Raw genomic sequence first — 21,022 nt, 5'->3', positions numbered from 1 at the left:
TTCCACTTTCATTAACATCATGGGCTCTGAATAAAGATTATATAAATAGTTAATTTTGCGCTATTCATTAGGGCACACTCCAGGATAAAGCCCAACATTTATTCTTTCCTCAGGTATTTGTCTGAAAACAAATTAATTACCATCCTTTGTTTATGTTCTAATTCCCTTAGGGTGTGTAGTGCCTGCAGCTTACAGCCTAGACAGATCATCTGTCCAATTCTCAAAAGTGTATTAGCAAAAGTGAAAAATATAAGTTTCTCAAAGAGACAGAGTTAACGTCACAAAAGTATTTATATGTAAACAGGCTTAAAGCGTCTATGTTTAAAGCCACAGTACCACGAATTTAGTTCACTTAGCTTGATGCTACCAATGGCATAAGAGGTTGATTCCTGTTGAACTTATTTCCTTCTTCATGTACAGTTTTATTGAAACCCTCCTCAGGTTTACTTTCTTCATCACCATCATTACTGTAAAAGCTTTGTTCAACCTCCACATTAACATCCACCACCAATTCTTGCTGCTGCATAGTCTCAAGTAAAGATTCTGTAATACACTCTTCCCTTTTATGTAGTCCGCAGCCATCACTGTCGATCTTGATTATTCAATAATTCAGGTTATGAAACTTTGACCTGACTTTATCATTTCTCCATCTCCCCCCTCCATTTCCAAGTCACACTTGTGCACCTTCTAATAGCCCAAAAGGCTAAGAGGTAGAAGCAGGTAACTGGCTAGCTCATTAGTTGCATAGGTTCAATTTTGGACTATGGGGTTCAAATGTTTCCCATTTGTCTGTGGTAAGAGCCCCAGAGGTGTTATTTGGTTAAAGGGTCACTGACTACATGAAAAATGGTTTGGAACCATTTGCTTTTTTGTTTAATGATACAACATAAGTGAAGAAAATGTTTATTAAATTACTTTTGCTCTGAGAAGCATCCTGTCACGTGTACATGTCATCATTGTAATAAATATGGTTCTTTCAACTCTTCTCATTCTGTAACAAAATATTTTGCCACACCATACTGCCACTCCAAATAATGTACAGTATGAAAATTTGTAGATGACCCCAATTTTTATTTTATTCATTCAAGTAATGTGAGTGCTGCTGACTTGGCCAGCATTTATTGCCCATCCCTAATTGCCTTTGAGAAGGTGGTGGTGAGCGACCTTCTTCAACTGCTGCAGTCCATGTGGTGTAGGTACACCCACAGTGCTGTTAAGGAGGGAGTTCCAGGATTTTGTCCCAGCGACAGTGAAGGAATGGCGATATGTTTCCAAGTCAGGATGGTGAGTGCTTGGGGGGGAGCTTCCAGTCGGTGGTGTTCCCACGCGTCTGCTGCCCTTATCCTTCTAGATGGTTGTGGTCGTGGGTTTGCAAGGTTCTGGTCTAAGGAGCCTTGGTGAGTTCTTGCAGTACATCTTGTAGATGGTACACACTGCTGCTACTGTGCGTCGGTGGTGGAGGGAGTGAATGTTTCTGGATGGGGTAGCAATCAAATGGGCTGCTTTGTCCTGGGTGGTGTCAAGCTTCTTCTGTGTTTTTGGAGCTGCACTCATCCAGGCAAGTGGAGAGTGTTCCATCACATTCCTGACTTGTGCCTTGTAGAGGGCGGAGAGGCTATGGGAAGACAAGAGGTGAGTTACTAACCTCAGGATTGCTAGCCTCTGACCTGCTCTTGCAGTCACAGTATTTGTAAGGCTTGTCCAATTCAGTTTCTGGTCAATGACAAGCCCCAGGACGTTGATAGTGGGGGATTCAGTGATGGTAATGCCATTGAATGTTAAGGGGCGATGGTTATATTCTCTCTTGTTGGAGATGGTCATTACCTGGCATTTGTGTGGCGTAAATGTTACTTGCCACTTGTTAGCCCAAGCCTAAATATTGTCCAAGTCTTGCTGCATTTCGACATGCATTGCTTCAGTATCTGTCTAGTCGCAAATGGTGCTGAATGTTGTGCAATCAACAAACGTCCTCACTTCTGACTTTATGGATGGAAGGAAGGTCATTGATGAAGCAACTGAAGATGGTTGGGCAAAGGACACTATCTGGAGGAACTCCTACAGTGATGTCCTGGAACTGAGATGATTGACCTCCAACAACCACAACCATCTTCCTTTGTGCTAGGTATGACTCCGATGAGTGGAGAGTTTTCCCCCTGTTTCCTATTGACTCCAGTTTTGCCAGGGCAGCTTGATGCCACACTTGGTCGAATGCTGCCTTGATGTTAAGGACAGTCACTCTCACCTCAACTCCAGAGGTCAGCTCTTTTGTCCATGTTTGCACTGTTGCTGACTCCTTCCATCACTTTGCCGATGACTGGAATAGGTTGATGGGTTGATAATTGGGCACGTGGATTTGTCCTGCTTTTTGTGTACAGGACATACCTGGACAATTTTCCACATTGCCAGGCAGATGCCAGTGTTGTAGCTGTACTGGAACAGCTCAGCTTGGGGCGCGGCAAGTTCTGGAGCACAAGTCTTCAATACTATTGCCAGAATATTGTCAGGGCCCATAGCCTTTGCAGTATCCAGTGCCTTCAGCCATTTCTTGATATCATGTGGAGTGAATCGAATTGGCTTAAGTGATGCTGGGGACCTGCGGAGGAGGCCAAGATGGATCATCCACTCGGCAATTCTTGCTAAAGATTGTTGCAAATGCTTCAGCCTTATCTTTTGCACTCAGGTGCTGGGCTCCTCCAACATTGAAGATGGAGATATTTGTGGAGCCTCCTCCTCCAGTGAGTTGTTTAATTGTCCACCATCATTCATGACTGGATGTAGCAGGACTGCAGAGCTTAGATCTGATCCGTTGGTTGTCACTTAACTCTGTCTATCACTTGATGCTTATGCCTGTTGACACGCAAATAGTGTTGTACCTTAACCAGGTTGACACCTTATTTTTATTTATGCCTGCTGCTGCTCATGGCATGCCCTCCTGAACTCTTCATTGAACCAGGGTTGATCCTTTGGCTTGGTGGTAATGGTAGAGTGGGGTTATGCCATGCATAATTCTGAGCATAATTCTGCTGCTGCTGGTGGCCCACAGTGCCTCATGGATGCCCAGTGTTGAGTTGCTAGATCTGTTAGAAATCTATCCCATTTAGGATGATGGTAAATCCTACTGATACTATCCTGGACAGATACATCTGCAGCAAGCAATGAGGATGAGTGTCATGAAGCTATTAATGTATATATTATTGGAAAATATTTTTCTTTTAAAATAGAGGTTTAGTCTGTGGGTGTGTCTTAATTGGATTAAAGCCAGCTAGTCTGGGTGTTTTGATGTGTACTAGTTTTGATATGTAAGAGAGGTAGAGAGCATTTGCATTTTTTGAACAGAGCCTTCAAGAAGTGGGGTGAAATCCGGCACCTAGCTAGCAGAGGCCAAGCAATATGTTTATATTACTAATAAAATTGGTACTATGAAAGGGCTTTTATTGTTAGAAGAGGTGGAGTTCAAAGAGGCTGAAGATACAATGAGAATTTATATTCAATGAGATGTGGTTGTATGTGTGCAGGGCTGAGACAATGTAAGATCAAAGCAGCTGTAAGCCTCCAACTGCCTCCACAGAACCGAAGTGAAAAGAACCTAATTTTGAACTTGTAAGGTGAAAATGCTTTGTCTGGTGTCTGGTTCAATCTCTGGGTGCTGTTGCCTTAATGGAGATTAGTTTAGGAATTTATTAAAAGTTATGGTAGTAGTAATTTGTAGCCATGTATATATGTTTAATGTGTTTTAACTTAATAAAATGTTTCATTTAGTTTAATATAAAACCTCTCGAGAACTGGTGGTCTGATTCCTGAATTTAGAGGTACATCTCAAACATACCACTTAAAAAATGTAGGTTGTTCCCCTCTGGGGTTTTAAATAACTCAGCTTTACCAACTGCTAGGTCATAACAACAAGTTCAAGTATGTATTTCCCTCACCAACTGCCACAGACCCAGTCTATGTCCTTTTGGAGTCCGCCAGCTCGGTCTGTACTGGTGCTGCTGAGCCACTCTTGGTGATCAACTGAGTAGGGGAGGGGGTGTGGTGGGGGAGGTGGAGGGGCGTAGTATGTGGCAATCAGCAAGAGGTTTCCTTGCCCATGCCATGAGACTTCATGGGGTCCAGGGTTAATGTTGAGGACTCTCAACATTCCCTCTCGAACGTATGCCACCACCTCTGGCTGGGTCTGTCCTGCCGGGGAATGGTGACGGTGGTGCCTGGGACATTATTTGTAAGGTATGATTCCGTGAGCATGACAATGTTGGGATACAGCTCTCCCCATTTTGGCACAAGCCCCAGATATTAGCAAAGAGGACTTTGCAGGGTTGCCATTTCTAGTGCCTAGGTTGATACCGGTTGTCTGGCCGGTTTCATTCCTTATCCATTTTTCTGTAGTGGTTTGATACAACTGAGTGGCTTGCTTGCTAGGCCATTTAAGAATCAACCACATTACTGAGAGTCTGGAGTCACAGACTGGCAGATTCCCTTCTCCAAAGGGCATTCATGAATCAGATGGGTTTTTAGGAAAATTGACAACGGTTGTCATTTTAATTCCAGATTCGTTTACTGAATTCAAATTCCACCATCTGCTGTGGGATTCGAACCCAGGCCCCCATAAGCATTATGCTGGGTCTCTGGATTATTAATCCAGTGACAATACCGCTGTGCCACTGCCAAGGAGAATTTGGAGAATATAGTTAATACTGGCTAGCATACTGTGACAAAATACAAGAAGACTTTAATAAACTTGCATAATGGGTGTGTAAATAGCAAATTAATTTCAGTACAGATGAGTGTGAGGTGATGAATTTTGGCAGGATGAATAAGGAAACCAACTATTCTTGAAAAATGGAGTAGAGGAGCATGGCGATCTAGTTGTACACACTCACAAATCATTCGAAGTAACAATACAAAGCAACAAATGCAAACAAAACACTGGGCTTCATTTCTTGAGGAATAGAATTGAAAAGCAGAGAAGTTATGTTACATTTCTATAGAACTTTGTTTAGACCACATTTGAAGTATTGTGATCACTCCTGGCCTCCAGATTACAAAAAGAATATAGGAGGTACTGGTCCAGATCTTCCATTCTCTGGATGGTTGTACCCTGGAGGTGCCCGGAAGAAGCTCTGGGGGACCATTTGGGGGTCCTCATGCACAGACTACATGGGAATTGCCTGGGAAGTATCAATTTCTGTTGGATAATTACCCTGCATCTTGAACCCTCCACAACTCTGATTTAAAGTCGGAGACTTTGGATGGTTCTGACTTATTACCCAGGAAATGTTAGGATTTAAACCAGTTCTAACTCCTGGGTCACTATAGTACTGACACCCCTAACACCCACTGGACCACCTGATTCCCACCCATGACCACCTGACTAGCCCCTCAGCCCATCAACTACCCTACTGCCCACTCCCTACCCCCAACTACCCCCTGACCTCTCCCTGACCACCTGACTATCCTTCCTGACCCCTCTGAGCACCCAACTGCCCTCCCACCCCCTGATTATCCCCCCACCTCTGGGCTACTCCCCCCAACCTCCCCTGAGTACCCGACCATACCCCCACATCCTGACCATTCCCCCCAACCTCCTGACCATCTCCTGACCCCCCAGTCCTTGACATCCCTAACCCCTGACCTGCCCCACCGCCGACTACTCCCCACCACTCGACTACTCCCGCAACCAACTCCCCAACCAGCCAATCACCCCGCCACCCCCAACTACCCCTGACCTCACCCCCAGAGTAGCCGACACATTCTCCCCCAACCCACCCTACCCTCTCACCCACTTACCTTACACACTTACCTTCTCTCCATAGCTTGTCAAAGTGGCTGGGACATTTAAACTTACCATAATACAGCAACTAATGCCATAAAAAGAGGCATGGTTTGGTTTCCTTGATGCTGCTATGCTATGAGGGAAGGACTTCAGGAGCAGCTACTCTCCACATTTCTCAGCAGGCTCGGGTCAGATGCCTCAGGTGAGAAATATGGAGCTCCAGTGTAATGTAATAGGAGCGGAGTGGCAATTGAATGGTGATTGCCAATCCAGGAAAGATTCAGCCCACTGTTCTTTTTATATCATTACACAGGCCATTTTTTCCCTTTCAGGGAATTGTTGGGAAGTCTTAGAAGGATTAGCAGGCTTATTATCAACCTGTTGAATGCCCCTTCCAGGACCAACAAGCCCTGGATTGGGACCTGAACCCGGAGCTGCTGCTTCAAAGACAGGAGCACTAGCTACTGAACCGCAAGACTTCCATAACACATGCCGGAGAAAGTGAAAAAAATTACTTAAAACAATAATACCAGGACAGAATGGTCCTAACCATCAGGAAAGCCTGAGCATGCTGGTGCCATTTTCTTTGGTTGAGACAATTACTGTAGATGTATTTAAGGAGAATCTGGGTAAGTCCATGAGGGAGAAAGGAATAGAAAGATATGTTGATAGGAAGAGATAAAGAAGAATGTGAGTCATTCATGTGAAGCATAAACATCAGTATAGACCTGTTTTGCCAAATGGTCCATTTTTGTGCTGTAAATAATGTCATTGGGTTGCCAGTTATTCTCCAGGTAACAAATGTTACAAACAAGTTTGTCAATTTAACAAATTCATCCCATTGGTATTTTATTTTGATTTCAGAATTGCAAATGAATGTTAGTCTGGTAGAGAAATCACTCAGAGGTAAACAGTCAATAGAAACTCTTGACTATTGGCTGTAAATAATACTAATTTTCTGTAATATTTTAGCATAACTATAATGCATAACAGAATCTTCAGTTTTACAGCTAATTAAATTCTCACAAAGTTGCAGCCTTTCATTTTCATATCATGTCACATTTGACCAAATGATGGTATAGAAATGATATTTTGCAGCAAATTGCAAACCAGAGGCCATTCAAGAGGGGTTCAAGAGGTCAGTAATCTGCTAGATTGATGAGTTGTGGAAATGTGACTGGAATCCTTACCAACTCACTCTCAAGTATTCCTTGATGTTTTTTCTCTCCTTCTGGGATTTTTTTTTTGTATGATCATCCAGGTAAGAGATACTCTGCTGGAGAATGGAACACTTTCACACTCTTTTCATCCAGTCTGAGCGTCAAGTTTCCTTAAGTGACTTACAGTATAGCCAGCAGCAAGCAAACATCTTTCAACACTACCTCAGCAAAGTGCCTCACATTAATCTCAAAGGAGCTCTCTCAACTGCATTAGTGTGTCATTTCAATTTTTCCAGTGTTCTTATGGCAATTGTGCGAAAGATTTCTAATTAGCACTGAATTAGGGAGAGTTTTGCCCTGTGCACCTCCACGCAATAGGAAATATATTGAAATTCTCCTAAATTCACATTGATATATGGCTATTCTGCCAATACTTTGCCAAAACAAAATGTATCTAAACATATTCAGTGAGAATAGTTCCCCTTTGTCTCTTTTTTTAAATTTGTTCTTAGGATGTGCACAATGCCGACAAAGACAAGTTTATTATCCATCTCTATAGTCTCCTGACAATTGGATGGTTTGGTTGTCTATCTCATGAAGAGTCAGTCACACAGTTTGAGACTACAGTCACATATAGAGCGGACCAGACATTTCCTCCTTTCCTGAAAGACATTTGTGAACCAGGTAGATTGTTACAAAAGGTCAATGGCTTTTAAAGTCATTTCTTCTGCTGCTAGCCCATTAGATTTAGTGAATTCAATTTGTCATCCTTGGTTTTGAAATCATGACCGCAGAGTTGCTAAAAACATAAGACGAGAAATTTGCACTTGTTTCTAGGAAGTCACAAGCACACTTAGGCCAGGATATTGAGGTCGGCGAGCGGGGGGCGTGGCCCGCTCGCCGACGCATAAAATGACGCGGGATGACATCGGGTGGAACTCCCGACACCATCCCCGTGTCATTTCAATTTTCAGGTCGGCGGGGGAGCGGCCAAATCAGCTGTGCGCCCGCCGACCTGTTAATGGCCTATTGAGGCCATTTAAAAACTAATTCAACTAGTCAATGGACCTGCCCATCCAACCTTAATGTTGGCGGGCAGGCCGGGAGCCCTAGTGGGCTTCAGACAAAGCATGAAACCTCATCCACGGGTCGGGATGAAGTTTCAAATAGGTTTTTAAAAATGTAATAAAAGTTTGATTAAAAGTGATGGACATGTCCCAACTCATGTAACAGTGTCGCATGAGGGGACATAGCAGGGAAATTTTATATCTCAACATTTACCATTTTTAAATTTGGCGCCGATCTCCCTGTGACAGCACTTAGCCTCAGGGAGATGAGCGTGCGAAAGAGCGCACTCTCGGCTGAGGGAATCCCCCACCGCCCACAAAGGGAGCACATACGTTCCCTGGTGAATGTCATGCTGGGCGGGCTTTAATCGGCCCGCCACGTAAAATGGCAGCACGCCCCCGATTGGGGGAAAATTCTGCCCTTAGAGCTCCAAAATGGTGTCAGTGGCTGTGTGCACAGTTGTGAAGAAAATCATGCTCAAAAGAATTTTGGCTGACTTCAAGGTTTCTACACAAACAAGTTTTTCCCAGACATAGGTACATCAGTAGGCCTTCTCACTTGGAATACGGCATGGGCAGGATTTTGAGGCCGTCAGGTGGACACGGTGGGCGGGCCCTGGAGTGGCTGGGAAATGGTCCACCATCCGCAATTGGCCCCTGACCACAATTTCACGTTGATGGGCCAATTAAGACCTGCCCAGCGTGAAACGTGGCTCGTCACTGGTCGGGAAGGGCCGAGCGGGGGCGGATGCCTGTCGGCCACCGCGTGCAATGGCGACCCGGTGGCGGGTTTAAAAATGGCCCAGGCAGCCCCTGGAAGGCTGCCATGGAAGAACATTTCTTCTGCGTCTTTAACATTCAAGTGATAGTGTCGAGTGCAGCTGGACACGGCAGGCGGGAGGGCAGGCCTGGTGGGCACTTGGCCCCCTGCTTTTCGGATGAGTGCCTTGCAGTCCTCGTGGAGGAGGCGGCTGCCAGAACGAACACCCTTGTCCTCAGAGATGGGAGGAGGAGACCACCGCACCTCACAAAGAGAGCATGGGAGGTGGTGGCAGCATTGGTGAGCAGCCATGACGCATTGCGGTGCACATGGGTGCAATGCCGGAGGCAGTTCAGTGGCCTGCTATGCTCAGGAAGGGTGAACACTGCGTTGGCATGGGTCAGTGTGCAGAAGTGTTAAGGTGTGGCCGTCCCGCCGTGGACCTCAGGGTGCTGGAGCCTGAGTGCCAACTGTCAATCACACCGGAACTGACCAAGGGGGTGAGCCCTGGCTGTTTGGATTGAGTGCCTTGCGGCTCAAGGACCACGACTCGGATGTGCCCTGCGAGGTGTTCCTCAGTCATGGTTGGCAAGGCTGCAATGGCGTTGCAGATAGAGAGGGAACCAATAAATGCTCCTCTGCCCTTTGAAGAGAAGACAAGCCATAACCAAGCAGCGAGGGCACATTTAGGCGGAGGACCACCCAACCTGCTGCTGCTTAGCAGGTTCAAGCAAGATGCCCTCAAGTTCGAGAGCTAGCACACTCCTCGTGTAACTGGGCGTGGAGAGGCAGGGGTGCCAAACGAAGGTAAGGGCGCAGTGCACGGAGGTGAGAGTTTCAGATTGTGCAATTATTCTGCTATAGTCTCTTCATCCTATTGCACAATATCCCAGCTAGGTGCCAACCCATCAATGGTGAGCAGGGAGGTTCAGAGCGACCTCATGTTGGCGCACAAGCTGCTTGTCGTCTCTGTGGTCTCCTCTCAGGGCACTCTGGATGACGGCAGCAGCTCCTCTGCCCGTGACCATGGCATATGATGAGGCTGCAATGACTGGGGAGATGCCAGGTGTGGCACTGGCTGCCCCCTCCCAGGTGTGGCCAGCACAGGCTCCACTGGCCAGAGGATGACTGCCAAGGTCATCAAGGTCAACAAGACAGCACAGTCAGCAGGCTGTCTCCAATGCCGGTGCCAGCGAGGGGGGGTGGGGTGGGCACCAAGACGTACACTTAGAAATGTAAGTTAAAGGCACCATGAGCACATGAGGGTTAGTTCACTGGTGATTTTATGTTCATTTATGTTTGATTTATCTTTACTGGTCTGGAAATGAAGACCAGAGAATGTTACATACATTTTTTTGGATTGTCAAAATGATATACATTTTGTTTTTGTTGTAATGGTCTGAGTATACTTCACCTTTTTATTTTATTGGTGCAGGGTACACCAGTATATAATGCTGGATGTGAGTGGCTCGATACTTTATTGCACAGGCACTGAGTGGACTTTGCGTTCAAATCAAAGGGTCATTTCAGACATCCTGGATGGAGATGGCAGCCTGGCATGAGGTGGAAGCTGAACTTTGGTAGACTTGCTGAAGGAGCGTTGGATCAAGGCGTCCCTGGTGTCCCTGCCTCCCTGGAGGTTACCGAGGTCTGCCTCCATGTCCTCAGCATTCTCATCACTGCGCTCCTCTTCTGACTCACTACTGGACTCATCACCCGTGGCCTGTGGAGCTGCCTCAAGGACTCACCAGTAACCACAATGCCAATTCATCATTTACCAACAGTCCCACACCTTACCTTCCCTCTATCACTGACTATCACAGCAGCTGCATATCCACAATGCTAAAATAAAAGCCACCACAAAATAAATATTCCAAACCAAATTTATAAAAGAAATCATGCCATATTGCTTGTAAAAGACAACTATTCACACTTGTGCATTCGTTTAGTGTCAGTTTTGTGTGTGGATTTGCCTGTTCTAGTGCTCCTACGTAGTGTTACCCTAGTGGCTGTAGCATGGCTTGAATATGTTGCTGAATTTCAGTACAGCAGATTGCAGATGGCCTTGGAGGACAACCTCAATCAGCTTGGGGGCTAGAAGGCCTGGCTTCAGAATGAATCATCTTGCTATGGACGGCAGCAGCCTGGGCTGGCCAGATGACAGGGATCAGCAAGCATGCTGGCAGAGTGGATGGGGTGAGAGGGTGAATGCTGCCCTTGCTGCTCCTCTGGGGCAGCATCTCAGCAATTCAAGTAATATGTTAGAGGTCAGACTGCTGAATTCCTGTGACACTCTGCAAGCCCTTTTGCACAGTGTAATGCACAGGCGTGATGACAGCAGTCTGAGCTTGCTCTGGTGCAAGGAGGGTGGGGTGGGAATATGGAGTGGGGGCTGCGGTGTAATGAGAGGTACATGCTTACACCAACTGCAGCTTGTAAAATAGAAGGGATTAGGGGAAAGTGGGATGTAAGGAGGAGAGTTATGTATCAGAATTCCGTCATCTTCAATGGTTTTATTCCCGCTGCAGGCCATGGCCTCAGCAATGACCATCCCTATAATGGCCAGCTCCATCTCCTCCATGGGGATAGGACATGGAGTCACACCTGTCCCCCACCAGTTAGGTCCTGCTGCCAACGGTCATGTGCCACCTTGTCCTGTGAGAGAGAGGGAAGTTTGTCACTGAAATCTCTGTGTGATGTGCCTATCAGGGTTAAATGGCTGGCAGTATGTGCAAGCTGTGAGATATGAGAATTAGGGTTACAGCACTGCCAAGCGAAGGTGCAATGGAACATATGAATATCAGATATAAGACCTGGTTGAGGGAGACTGTTGGTAGGGTAATTGAGTAGTGTCTGAGGCTAATGATGCATTAGGAAAAATATGACATTTAAAATATATTCACTGAACTTGACCACTCCTGTGAGTGGATTGACCTTCTTGCCGCAATTCCCCAGACACTGAAGAAGCCTGGCCAAAATCTAGCAAGATGTGGACAACATTCAGGCTTGGGCTGATAAGTGGCAAGTCACAGTCATGACACAAGTGTCAGGCAATGACCATCTTCAATAAGAGGGAACCTAATCATCACTCCTCGATGTTCAACAACATTACCATCACTGAATTCCCTGCTATCAACATCCTGGGGTTTGACAATGTCCAGAAACTGAACTGTACTGAATAAATACTGTGGCTACAAAAGCAGGTCAGAGGCTGGGAATTCTGTGGTGAGTAGCTAACCTCCTGACTCCCCAAAGCCTGTCCACCATCTATAAGGCATAAGTCAGGAGTATGATGGAATACTCGTCTGGATTAGTGCAACTCCAACAACTCAAAAACACTCCATCCAGGACAAAGGTGCCCACTTGATCAGCACCCAATCCACCACCTTAAACACCTTCACTCCCTCCACCCCAATGCACAGTGGCAGCAGTGTGTACCATCTACAAGATGGACTGCAGCAAATTCCCAAGCCTCCTCCGACATCACCTTCTAAATCTGCAACTTTTACCACCATGAAGGACAAGAGTAGCAAACATATGGGAACACCACCGCCTGCAAGTTCCCTTCCAAACCACACACCATCCTGGGTTAGAACTATATCGCCATTCCTCCACTGTCGCTGGGTCAAAATCCTGGAACTCCCTCCTTAACAGCACTGTGGGTGTATCTACACCACACGGACTACAGTGGGTCAAGAAGACGGCTCACCACCACCTTCTCGAGGGGAATTACAGATGGGAATTCATGTGATGCACCCATCCCCATGACCAAATTTTTAAAAATTGCTTTCTCAAGCATCTTCTTAGCATAGCCCGAATCTTCCTAGGAGTGACAATCACCATCGGACTGCCACTCAGCTCCTACTTTTCTGCACCGCGCTGCAGCTTCACATTTTTGGCTAGGACTTCTGAACCCAGCTTATCAGCTTCCTTTTTACAGCACTAGCTGCTATTTTCTGGTTAGTGTTCGTCAACACACTGAAAATCTGGGGCATTTAACCAGCTTTTCGTACATTAGTGTATGAGTATCTGAGTGAATAAGTGAGCTATTGGGTAACTGGGTGAATGTGTAGGAAGGTAAGGGGGGTAACGTGGCTAAAGTAAGTGGATAAGGAATTGGTGGGCGAGGTTAATGGATAGGGGGCAGTGTGGGTGAAGTAAGTGGGTAGGAGAGGTAGGATAGGGGAAGTAAGTGAGTAAGGGGTAGGGTGGCAGCTGGGTAGGGTGGTGAGGTGGGGTTGGCGAGTGTTGGGGTGGAGCTGGGAGTCAGGGAGGAATCGGGTGATGGTGGCTAGTCAGTCTGGGTTATATTGGGTCATGGGGTTAGGGGGCAGGGGGTAGTCAGGCATTCGGCAGGTGAAGAGGTCAGTTGGGTGGTGAGATTGGAGGTGGGGGGTTGGGAGGCTGCCAGGTGCTCGGGGGGGGTGAAGGGGGGAGTTGAGGGGTGTCAATTGTATAGCTACCCAAAAGTTAGACAAGGATTTTCAGTCTAACATTTCCTGGGTAACGATTCAGGTAAGTAAGTCAGAACAACTCAGAGTTGGCGACTTTTTCGGAGGGTCCCGGGGAACTCAAAAATTGCCCATCAGGAGTTCAAATTTCCCAGGCAATTCCCACTGAGTCAGTGTGTTGGGTCTTCCGAGGGGTCCTGCAGTGCATCTTGAGGGGTACATCCAGTCTCTGGCAATCCAGAGGCTGGAAGATCTGGACCTATGTGATGCATGTACTTACCACCCCTCAGCACACCATGCTGAGAACACGAACGTGAATTATATTTCAACTTTTATTTTACATTATTCATTCATTCCTAACAGGAAATCAAGGCAAAAAAAAATCATTCCACTGTTACTAATACAATGTATTCATATGTCACTAATGAGCAACCTGGATATAGAATTGAAAAAGAATATATTTCATACAGTTGTAATCTCCCTTGGACCTCCAATAAAAGACATAATCGGAGTTTAAAGAATCAAACTCTATATTATCACTACCTCTGGGAAGCTGGTAAAGCAGCAATCATCAAGAGACTTACTCCTTCATGGTCTAAGTTCCTCAACTAACAATGGGAGTCCTGCTATAATTGAGAAATATGTATGCTGTGATGAAGTATTTCTAATTACTGTTAAAATACTTATTAAAATTTTGAAAGTGTGCAGCTGATTTACATTTTTTTTCAAGTTTAAATTAGCTTGCTAACACTGCATTGCACATTTCAGAAAACTCTATCTAGTCACCTAGAAGCCCAGTTTTCTATTTGTTTTGACATAGATAAGAGAGCGCTGCTGAGGCAGGTAGAGACCACACCTCAAAATGGAGCCACCTTGGAGCAGTCAAAATAAATAATTATTTAAGAGAGGGAAGGCGATAGGGCCCGCTGATTGAAGGGTAACCCCTCCACTTGGATGGTTGGGACCGCAAGGATGTCCTTTGATGCCCGTGACCCCACTTTGGAGGATACAGCCTTCATTTCTAAAGGCACCCCAACCTGCTGCAGGGAGGGTGCCACCATTAAGCTGGAAGCCTCCTCATGTGGCAGCGAGCCCTCTAAACTGCCCTTAATTGGGGCCTTAATTATTTAAAATGTCTGCATGCCGACTGCCCAATCTGCATTCCTAAACAAAAACAGAATTACCTGGAAAAACTCAGCAGGTCTGGCAGCATCGGCAGAGAAGAAAAGAGTTGACGTTTCGAGTCCTCATGACCCTTCAGAGTTCTGCTGAAGGGTCATGAGGACTCAAAACGTCAACTCTTTTCTTCTTCAGAGTTCTGCTGAAGGGTCATGAGGACTCGAAACGTCAACTCTTTTCTTCTCTGCCGATGCTGCTAGACCTGCTGAGTTTTTCCAGGTAATTCTGTTTTTGTTTAGGATTTCCAGCATCCACAGTAGTTTTTTGTTTCAATCTGCACTCCTGCCCACCTGTAGGAACCTTTCCTGGTGACAGGGTTGGGTCGGAGAATGTCCTGATGTGGCTCCCCATTATTTTCCTGCACCAGCCCCTCCACCACGATCATTGAACTTGCCACCCCGAGACTGGGAAAATTCTGCCCAATATCTCACTCACACTTGGAATTTCCGAGCCAATAAGACTTTCTAATTTTCAGAGAGATACTAACCAACTCTATGCCCTTTCTATATGCATTAATTCCGTAAGTATCTGGTGGTTTATTCTTAGCGATTTAATTTTTTTTAACTATCAGGACATTATTTTTTCTCACTTCTTCCTCAGCTTTGATATGTATATTATTAAAAGAAAAACATAATCAGAATTTATTTTTTTTGTCAAGTTTGGACCTTCTCTGAGAATGGAACACCTTTCCATTTCTGACACCCAAAGTTAGCATCAAACACTCAGATCAGGTTTAGCACAAGTCCAATGGAGTTGCAAAGCTCTCTTGATTCAGCCACTAAAATAAGGAAACTTGAGTTGATAGCATAAACACAGGCTGACAGCTCAGAAATGCCGATGCCTCAGAGTACAATCTAACTGATTAGAGTACAAAGGTAATTTCAGATTCAGATTGTTGAGTACCTTAAACTCATGGCGACAGTCAACGAACATTAGTACCATTGACTCATTCATAATTCATATGGGATAGGGGTTATACTAAGTGCATGACCAGACACTGCCTGATTCTCTGGCTGGAAATGAGACCAGGCACAAATCTGAAATCACGAAGTTTAAATAAAAATAGAGAAACACCAGGCAGACATGCAATTCACTGAGTGCTGCGCCATTAGCTCCATTACTGCACAGCAGCAGCTGGGTTCCAATCCATGCAGAAGGAAATGGCCTGTAATTGCTCTAGTGAGCTGAAAGGCTGTCAAAAGTACTTCACAAACAGCTGCCTTACCTTTGTAAATAATAGAGGATTGTATATGCATACACATGAGTGCGCATACTTCCCCTTTCATAAGCTAATCATTCAAAGATGTAATATTTATCTTTTTAAAACACTGCACACAAGTTTAGATTCTTTACCTGCAGTTATTTTTTTACTTTCAAAACATGGGGCTGATTTTTCATGTAGAGTTTTCTACTTGGTCCCGTAACTTTGATGTTGGTGAAGTCTACAGGGAGTGATGTTGCATGTGGTGAAGGTTTTGGCTCTCATTTCGAGGGTTCTGATTAGATCACTTGCTCCCAGTCATGGATGCTAAAGTTAACATCCCCCTTGGCCTGCAGCATGACAGGGAGAATGATAAAGGCAACATAGAACTGGACAAGTTGCTTGAAGAGGGGGAAGAGGGCTTGCAGCAGGGCGAGGACGTCACTGTAAACATTACCTTGGCCATGAACTTCTCAGTATCAGGATCCTTCCAGGAGTTAGGAGAAGGGAATATGTTCCATTGTCTCTGTTCAGAAAGAAGCAGGCAGAGGTGAAAGGTGAGAAATGCAATGTGGTGTATTGAGTGAGACTAGTGGAGCAGTTAGTGGGTGTGGCACTTGAAGATACCTTCACTGACCTCGATCGCTCACGTGATGTCATTGAACTTCTTTCAGAACTTCAGCCGGGTTTTCGGGGCTACAATGCTGCAGCAATTTGCAGGACTATTTGCTCCTACTCCCATCTCCAAGCTTGTCTGGGGGCTCCTGGTTTCTGTGGCTAGAGGGCTTCTCTCCCACTTTCGAACTCCTGCACCAATATGTTCAGCGCTGCATTGGAGGACCATGGAGACACTTTCTGCCATGTTGTGCCATTCCTGCACCTTTCTCAGGTCAAGTTCACTTGTGCAATGAACTCCAGCAACTCCAATTTCAGCCAAAATTTACCTCCCTTTAGAAGATACTGGCTGACTAGTCATGGTTTGTGCCCTTTATTCAGGTGTGTATGCTTGGTGTGGCTGGATGCCACAATCACGTAACTGAATAGGCAATATGAAGTTTGCATCAGAACAAACGGGTTCAGGTTATTCACACAGTGCAATCTCCACACCAGTTATTAGGCCTTATCCAAAATTCCCATGGTCTCATATTCTTGATGCATTTGTGGCTGACCTTCTCATATTTCAACTAAATGCTCACAGCCTGAGCATGGATTGTGTCAATAATTGATTATGAAGATCATTATAGCCTGGTTACAAACTCATCTTCACTCAATGTCTACAAGTGCCCATTTTTCAGCGGTGATAGTGATCAGAAGCAAAGCTCGGCTAGTTCTTCTTATCCCTGGCTCCGGACAGTGAGGTCAATTGTAATAGCTCACTGTGACCTTTGGCTAACATTAGCTAACATTCAGTACAGACCTTTGATCAACCATTAGCCTTTGTGGTCTGTACAGTTCAGAATTCGCACGGCTCTCACCGATGAATTAATACATTTTTTTGTATCAGCCCCTCTCTCAAAATCTGAGTTATAAAATGTAGCTCGATTTTCCAGTGTGGCACTGAGAGGGTGGGCAGAATTTTTCCTGCCCCATGGAGACGAGGTAAGGGATGGGAAAGGGATGGAAAAGTAGGAGGAAGCCACATTGCGATAGCGCTCCAACATATTCCCACCTCCAGGGGAATTTCCCATATGGAGTCTAAGGCTAGGGTCAGCTGCTCACTCCAGAGATGAGCAGATAATTCAGGCAATTAAAGCCCCACTTAGGGGCCATTTTGTGAGAGTATTTTTCCATCATTAGACAGGCCCACTAACATGTGTGGAGCCCAGTGGCTCACTGGAGGAAGCCTCTCTATGGCAGACCAGGCCATCTGAGCAGGAAGCTCTATGTCACAATGCTGGGACTGTGGGAATGAAAGGCCACAACCACATCCAAACCAATCCTGTGAAAAGGTTTCTCTCCACCCCGATGACCCTGACAGCTTCAGGCTCCTTTACTTGTTGACTTTCCTGCAGGCTAAGAGCACCTCTATGTGGGGCACCCTCACAGTCACCTTCCTACCTCAGCAACGCCACCTCTCCTCCTGGGGCTATCCGCTGTCGCGTGTTGCAGACCCTCTGATTGGCCTTGGAACCACTCCTGCCATCCCTTATTACACCCTGTAGTGCAGTTAGCCACTCAATAGATGAGAAAAGATGCTAATCTTGAAGTCAGGGTTTTATAGTTTTTCATTGTGGCATTATTCAATCCTACTGGCAAAATAAGACCTTGCATGTACTCTAAGGACTGCAGCAAAGGATATCAAAAGAGGATAGCCAGCTAGGGATGAATAGTTGAGATGCTGAACGGACAAACATTCTAGAGTTGTATTTGTAAGAGACAAGCTTTGCATCACCTTTCCCATGATAGCATAAATACCAGTGATGCAATGTAGATTCCATTACATGTCTGCAGACATAAAAATGGTTTGCAAAATATTTTTTGCTTAAAGACAATGTCACTATTAATAAGGCATATGGCCAAAAGGAGAGATGACACTGGGCTGTACAGGATTGTTGGCATGTGGGAGGGAAAGACAACATGGCTAAGATAGTTAGCTGGCAGTGAATCATGGGGCAATGGGGATGGTTTTAACTTCCAAAAATGGGTACGTTTGGTTCCGGTGAGAAATTCAAATGTGAAAATTTTCAAACCGACCCCAACCCGCCTCAAAGCCACCCGCTTCTGGTTTTAAATGCAGACTCTGCTTTGGCAGATACGTCATTTAAATATTTTAATGAAGCTGCATGTCTAAGATTTTATCTCTCGTCCTCCTTTAGTGCCGGCCAGTCAGGTTTTATGGGCCTTGGGAAACCAGATAGCTAAAGGCAGGTAGGGGTTGCTGGGATGGAATAAGTAAGTGCCTTTCCAGCACTGCTTGGGATCCAAGAGGAGCAAGAGTTTTTCCCCCTTCCCTGGATACCAAACTACCTTGTTAACTTGCACAGCGATCAGCTGTCACCCTCAACAACTCATCCCCTCACGTTCACTCACCTCCACTTCTCCAGCTTGTAATCTTCTTCCCAGTTCCCTGTGATCTTCTCCATGACCACCCTGCCCCCACACCCCAATGTACCCTCTGAAATAATCTCTACATCCTGCCTCTACACTCTCATGCCACAGTCCGACCTGCCCAACAACCTCGCAATCTGGCTGGCTACTGCCAGGAAACAGATTCCAAAAATAGTTATCATGTCCTGCCATTAAATTCAACCACACCTGAGGGAAACTGCTACTTACGGCTTTCCTCATCAATAATCTTTCCATCCCCCAGCTCCCCATAAATATTGAGGCCAATGTTTTCATTCCAACTTGGGAGGTGTACAAGGTTATGGCAGGATTAGGTAGGACGACAAGGAAAACATCTTCTCAAAAAGCTAATGGCACAAGGACCAGGGGACACAGAGGTAAGATTTTGGGTAAGAGATGCAGGGGGATTGTAAGGGAGAACTCTTTTATGCAGTGAGTGGTAATGAGCTGGAACTCGCTGCCCATGAGACGCGTGGGAGTGAAAATGATCAATCATTTCAAAAGGAAATTGAATGAACACTTAAGGAAGTAAACTTTTAGGGATACGGGGATCGAGCAGAGGGCGGGAGGGGGGTGGGTGGGACTGACTGAATTGCTCCACAATGAGCCATAATGGACTCGATGGGCCAAGTGGCCTCCTTCTGTCCCATAACTGACTCTATATGTTTTACTTTTGCTCTCTACAAACGTGGGTTCCTGTAGGTAAGCTTGTCCTAGTAAACCAAAGTCTGACCTTGTGTTCTAAGTGTCAGGGATAGTTTTTTTTTTAAAACACATTTACAGGATGCGGGCTTTGCTGGCTAGGCCAGCATATATCATCTATCCCTAATTGTCCCTGAGAAGGTGGTGGTGAGCTGCCTTCTTGAACCACTGAAGTGTCTATGGTGTAGGTACACCCACAGTGCTGTTAGGGATGAGTGCTGCTATAGAGTGAACTGTGAGCCCTTCTCCTATTGGTGTATAAATCAGAAATAATTCAGTCTACACATTGGATACTTGAGATCTCCCCAAACCAGTGGAAACTGCTGGGAGTTTTTTTTTGATTTTGTTTCAGTTTTCCAGTATCCGAAGTATTTTACTTATTGTGTTTTTGTTTTAACTCACTGTCACCTCTAGGAATACCAATCTTTCTTTTATTTTCTTTCCTTTTATTTTAATCCCCAGGAGTTATTAAAATTTGTGGTGGGGAAGGCCTGATGGTCTTTTCTGACCTGTCCTTTTATATATACATATATATCTGTGGCCTTAAAATGAAGAGCAAATAGCATACCTAAAGACCAAGGTCGGACTGGATCAAATATTTTCCCTTCTTACTAAAGAGAATATAGCCTGGCTGGTAAAGGCACCGCATGAACCACTGAGACACAGAGGTTCTAGGTTTGAACTTTGATTTGTACTGATGTGGCTAAAGGCAGAAAGGGTGGTGGCAAGGACATTGCATTTACTTTCAACTCCCCCAGGATAGGGAGGGGGAAAGTTGGTTCATGTTTCCAGTGCTAACCAATTTCTATTTGTAGTGTGTCCCAACATGTCAGGAGGCCATGCACTGCCTGTTATGACTTTTCTGCCTCTCTGTTAATATTTAAACTAGACAGGCAGTCCGCAAAATGTCCCAGAGGCAAAACCAGTCAGCTCCTTCAGAAGCTGCTTGGCCAGAAAATGGTGTTTGTGAAAGCTAGGTAGATAAATAAATAAATTACGCCAGTGACTACACTTCAAGAAGTACTTCATTCGCTGTAAAGCACTTTGAAATGTCCAGTGGTTGTGAAAAGTGCTATATAAATGCAAGTCTTTCAAGGCCAGGATTTTCCAGTCCCAACAGCAGTGGGTGTAATGGTGGGCAGGGGAATGGGGACAATGTTGTGGGAGCTGAAAAATCAGTTTCCCACCCGGGTGAAATGACGAAGGAAACGTGCACTCACGTCCATCATGGTGGGTCACTATTCTCGCCAGAGGCCGGCGTGAAGCCGTTTTGCATCTCATTAACGGGATGCAGATGAAGCGCCACCTGGAATTGTCCGTCCCATCCAATTATCCACACCGCCAGCGGGATATCACTCCAGTCTGGAACACGTCCGAACCAACGTGGCGTGGACATGTCGAGACTCACCTGGAAGAAGGCCTGGGGCAGCTTGCGGAGAGTGGAGGACGGAGGCCTCCAGAGACCGTGGACCCTGAAACACCACGTGCAGCAGTGGGTGGATGGAGCATCGACCACGTGGATCTTCTCACTACAGCAGCATCCAGGACGTGGATCTTTGTGCTGCATGAGGTACTAATGGAGGGCGATGGTCTGTGCTGAGGGGGGGTGAAGATTAGACGTTGAGGGATTAGACGCTGAGGGGCGGAGAGGAATGAAAAGGTGGGG

The 21,022-nt window shown here is 45.7% G+C and overlaps 1 protein-coding gene across 1 annotated transcript in view; it reads right to left on the bottom strand.

The window, feature by feature from the left end:
• The window catches only part of LOC144685344 (follistatin-related protein 5-like), a 455,365-nt gene extending 434,613 nt beyond the window's left edge, over nt 1–20,752 (bottom strand). Inside the window, exon 1 of the mRNA XM_078549752.1 lies at nt 20,605–20,752. Coding sequence (XP_078405878.1) covers nt 20,605–20,752 — 148 coding nt within the window. The remainder of the gene's footprint in view (nt 1–20,604) is intronic.
• Nucleotides 20,753–21,022: the final 270 nt, after the last annotated feature.

Source organism: Cetorhinus maximus, chromosome 10 (genome assembly GCF_964194155.1).
Source record: "Cetorhinus maximus chromosome 10, sCetMax3.hap1.1, whole genome shotgun sequence".
NCBI classification, from domain to species: domain Eukaryota; kingdom Metazoa; phylum Chordata; class Chondrichthyes; order Lamniformes; family Cetorhinidae; genus Cetorhinus; species Cetorhinus maximus.
This window is presented reverse-complemented; position numbering and strand designations above follow the sequence as displayed.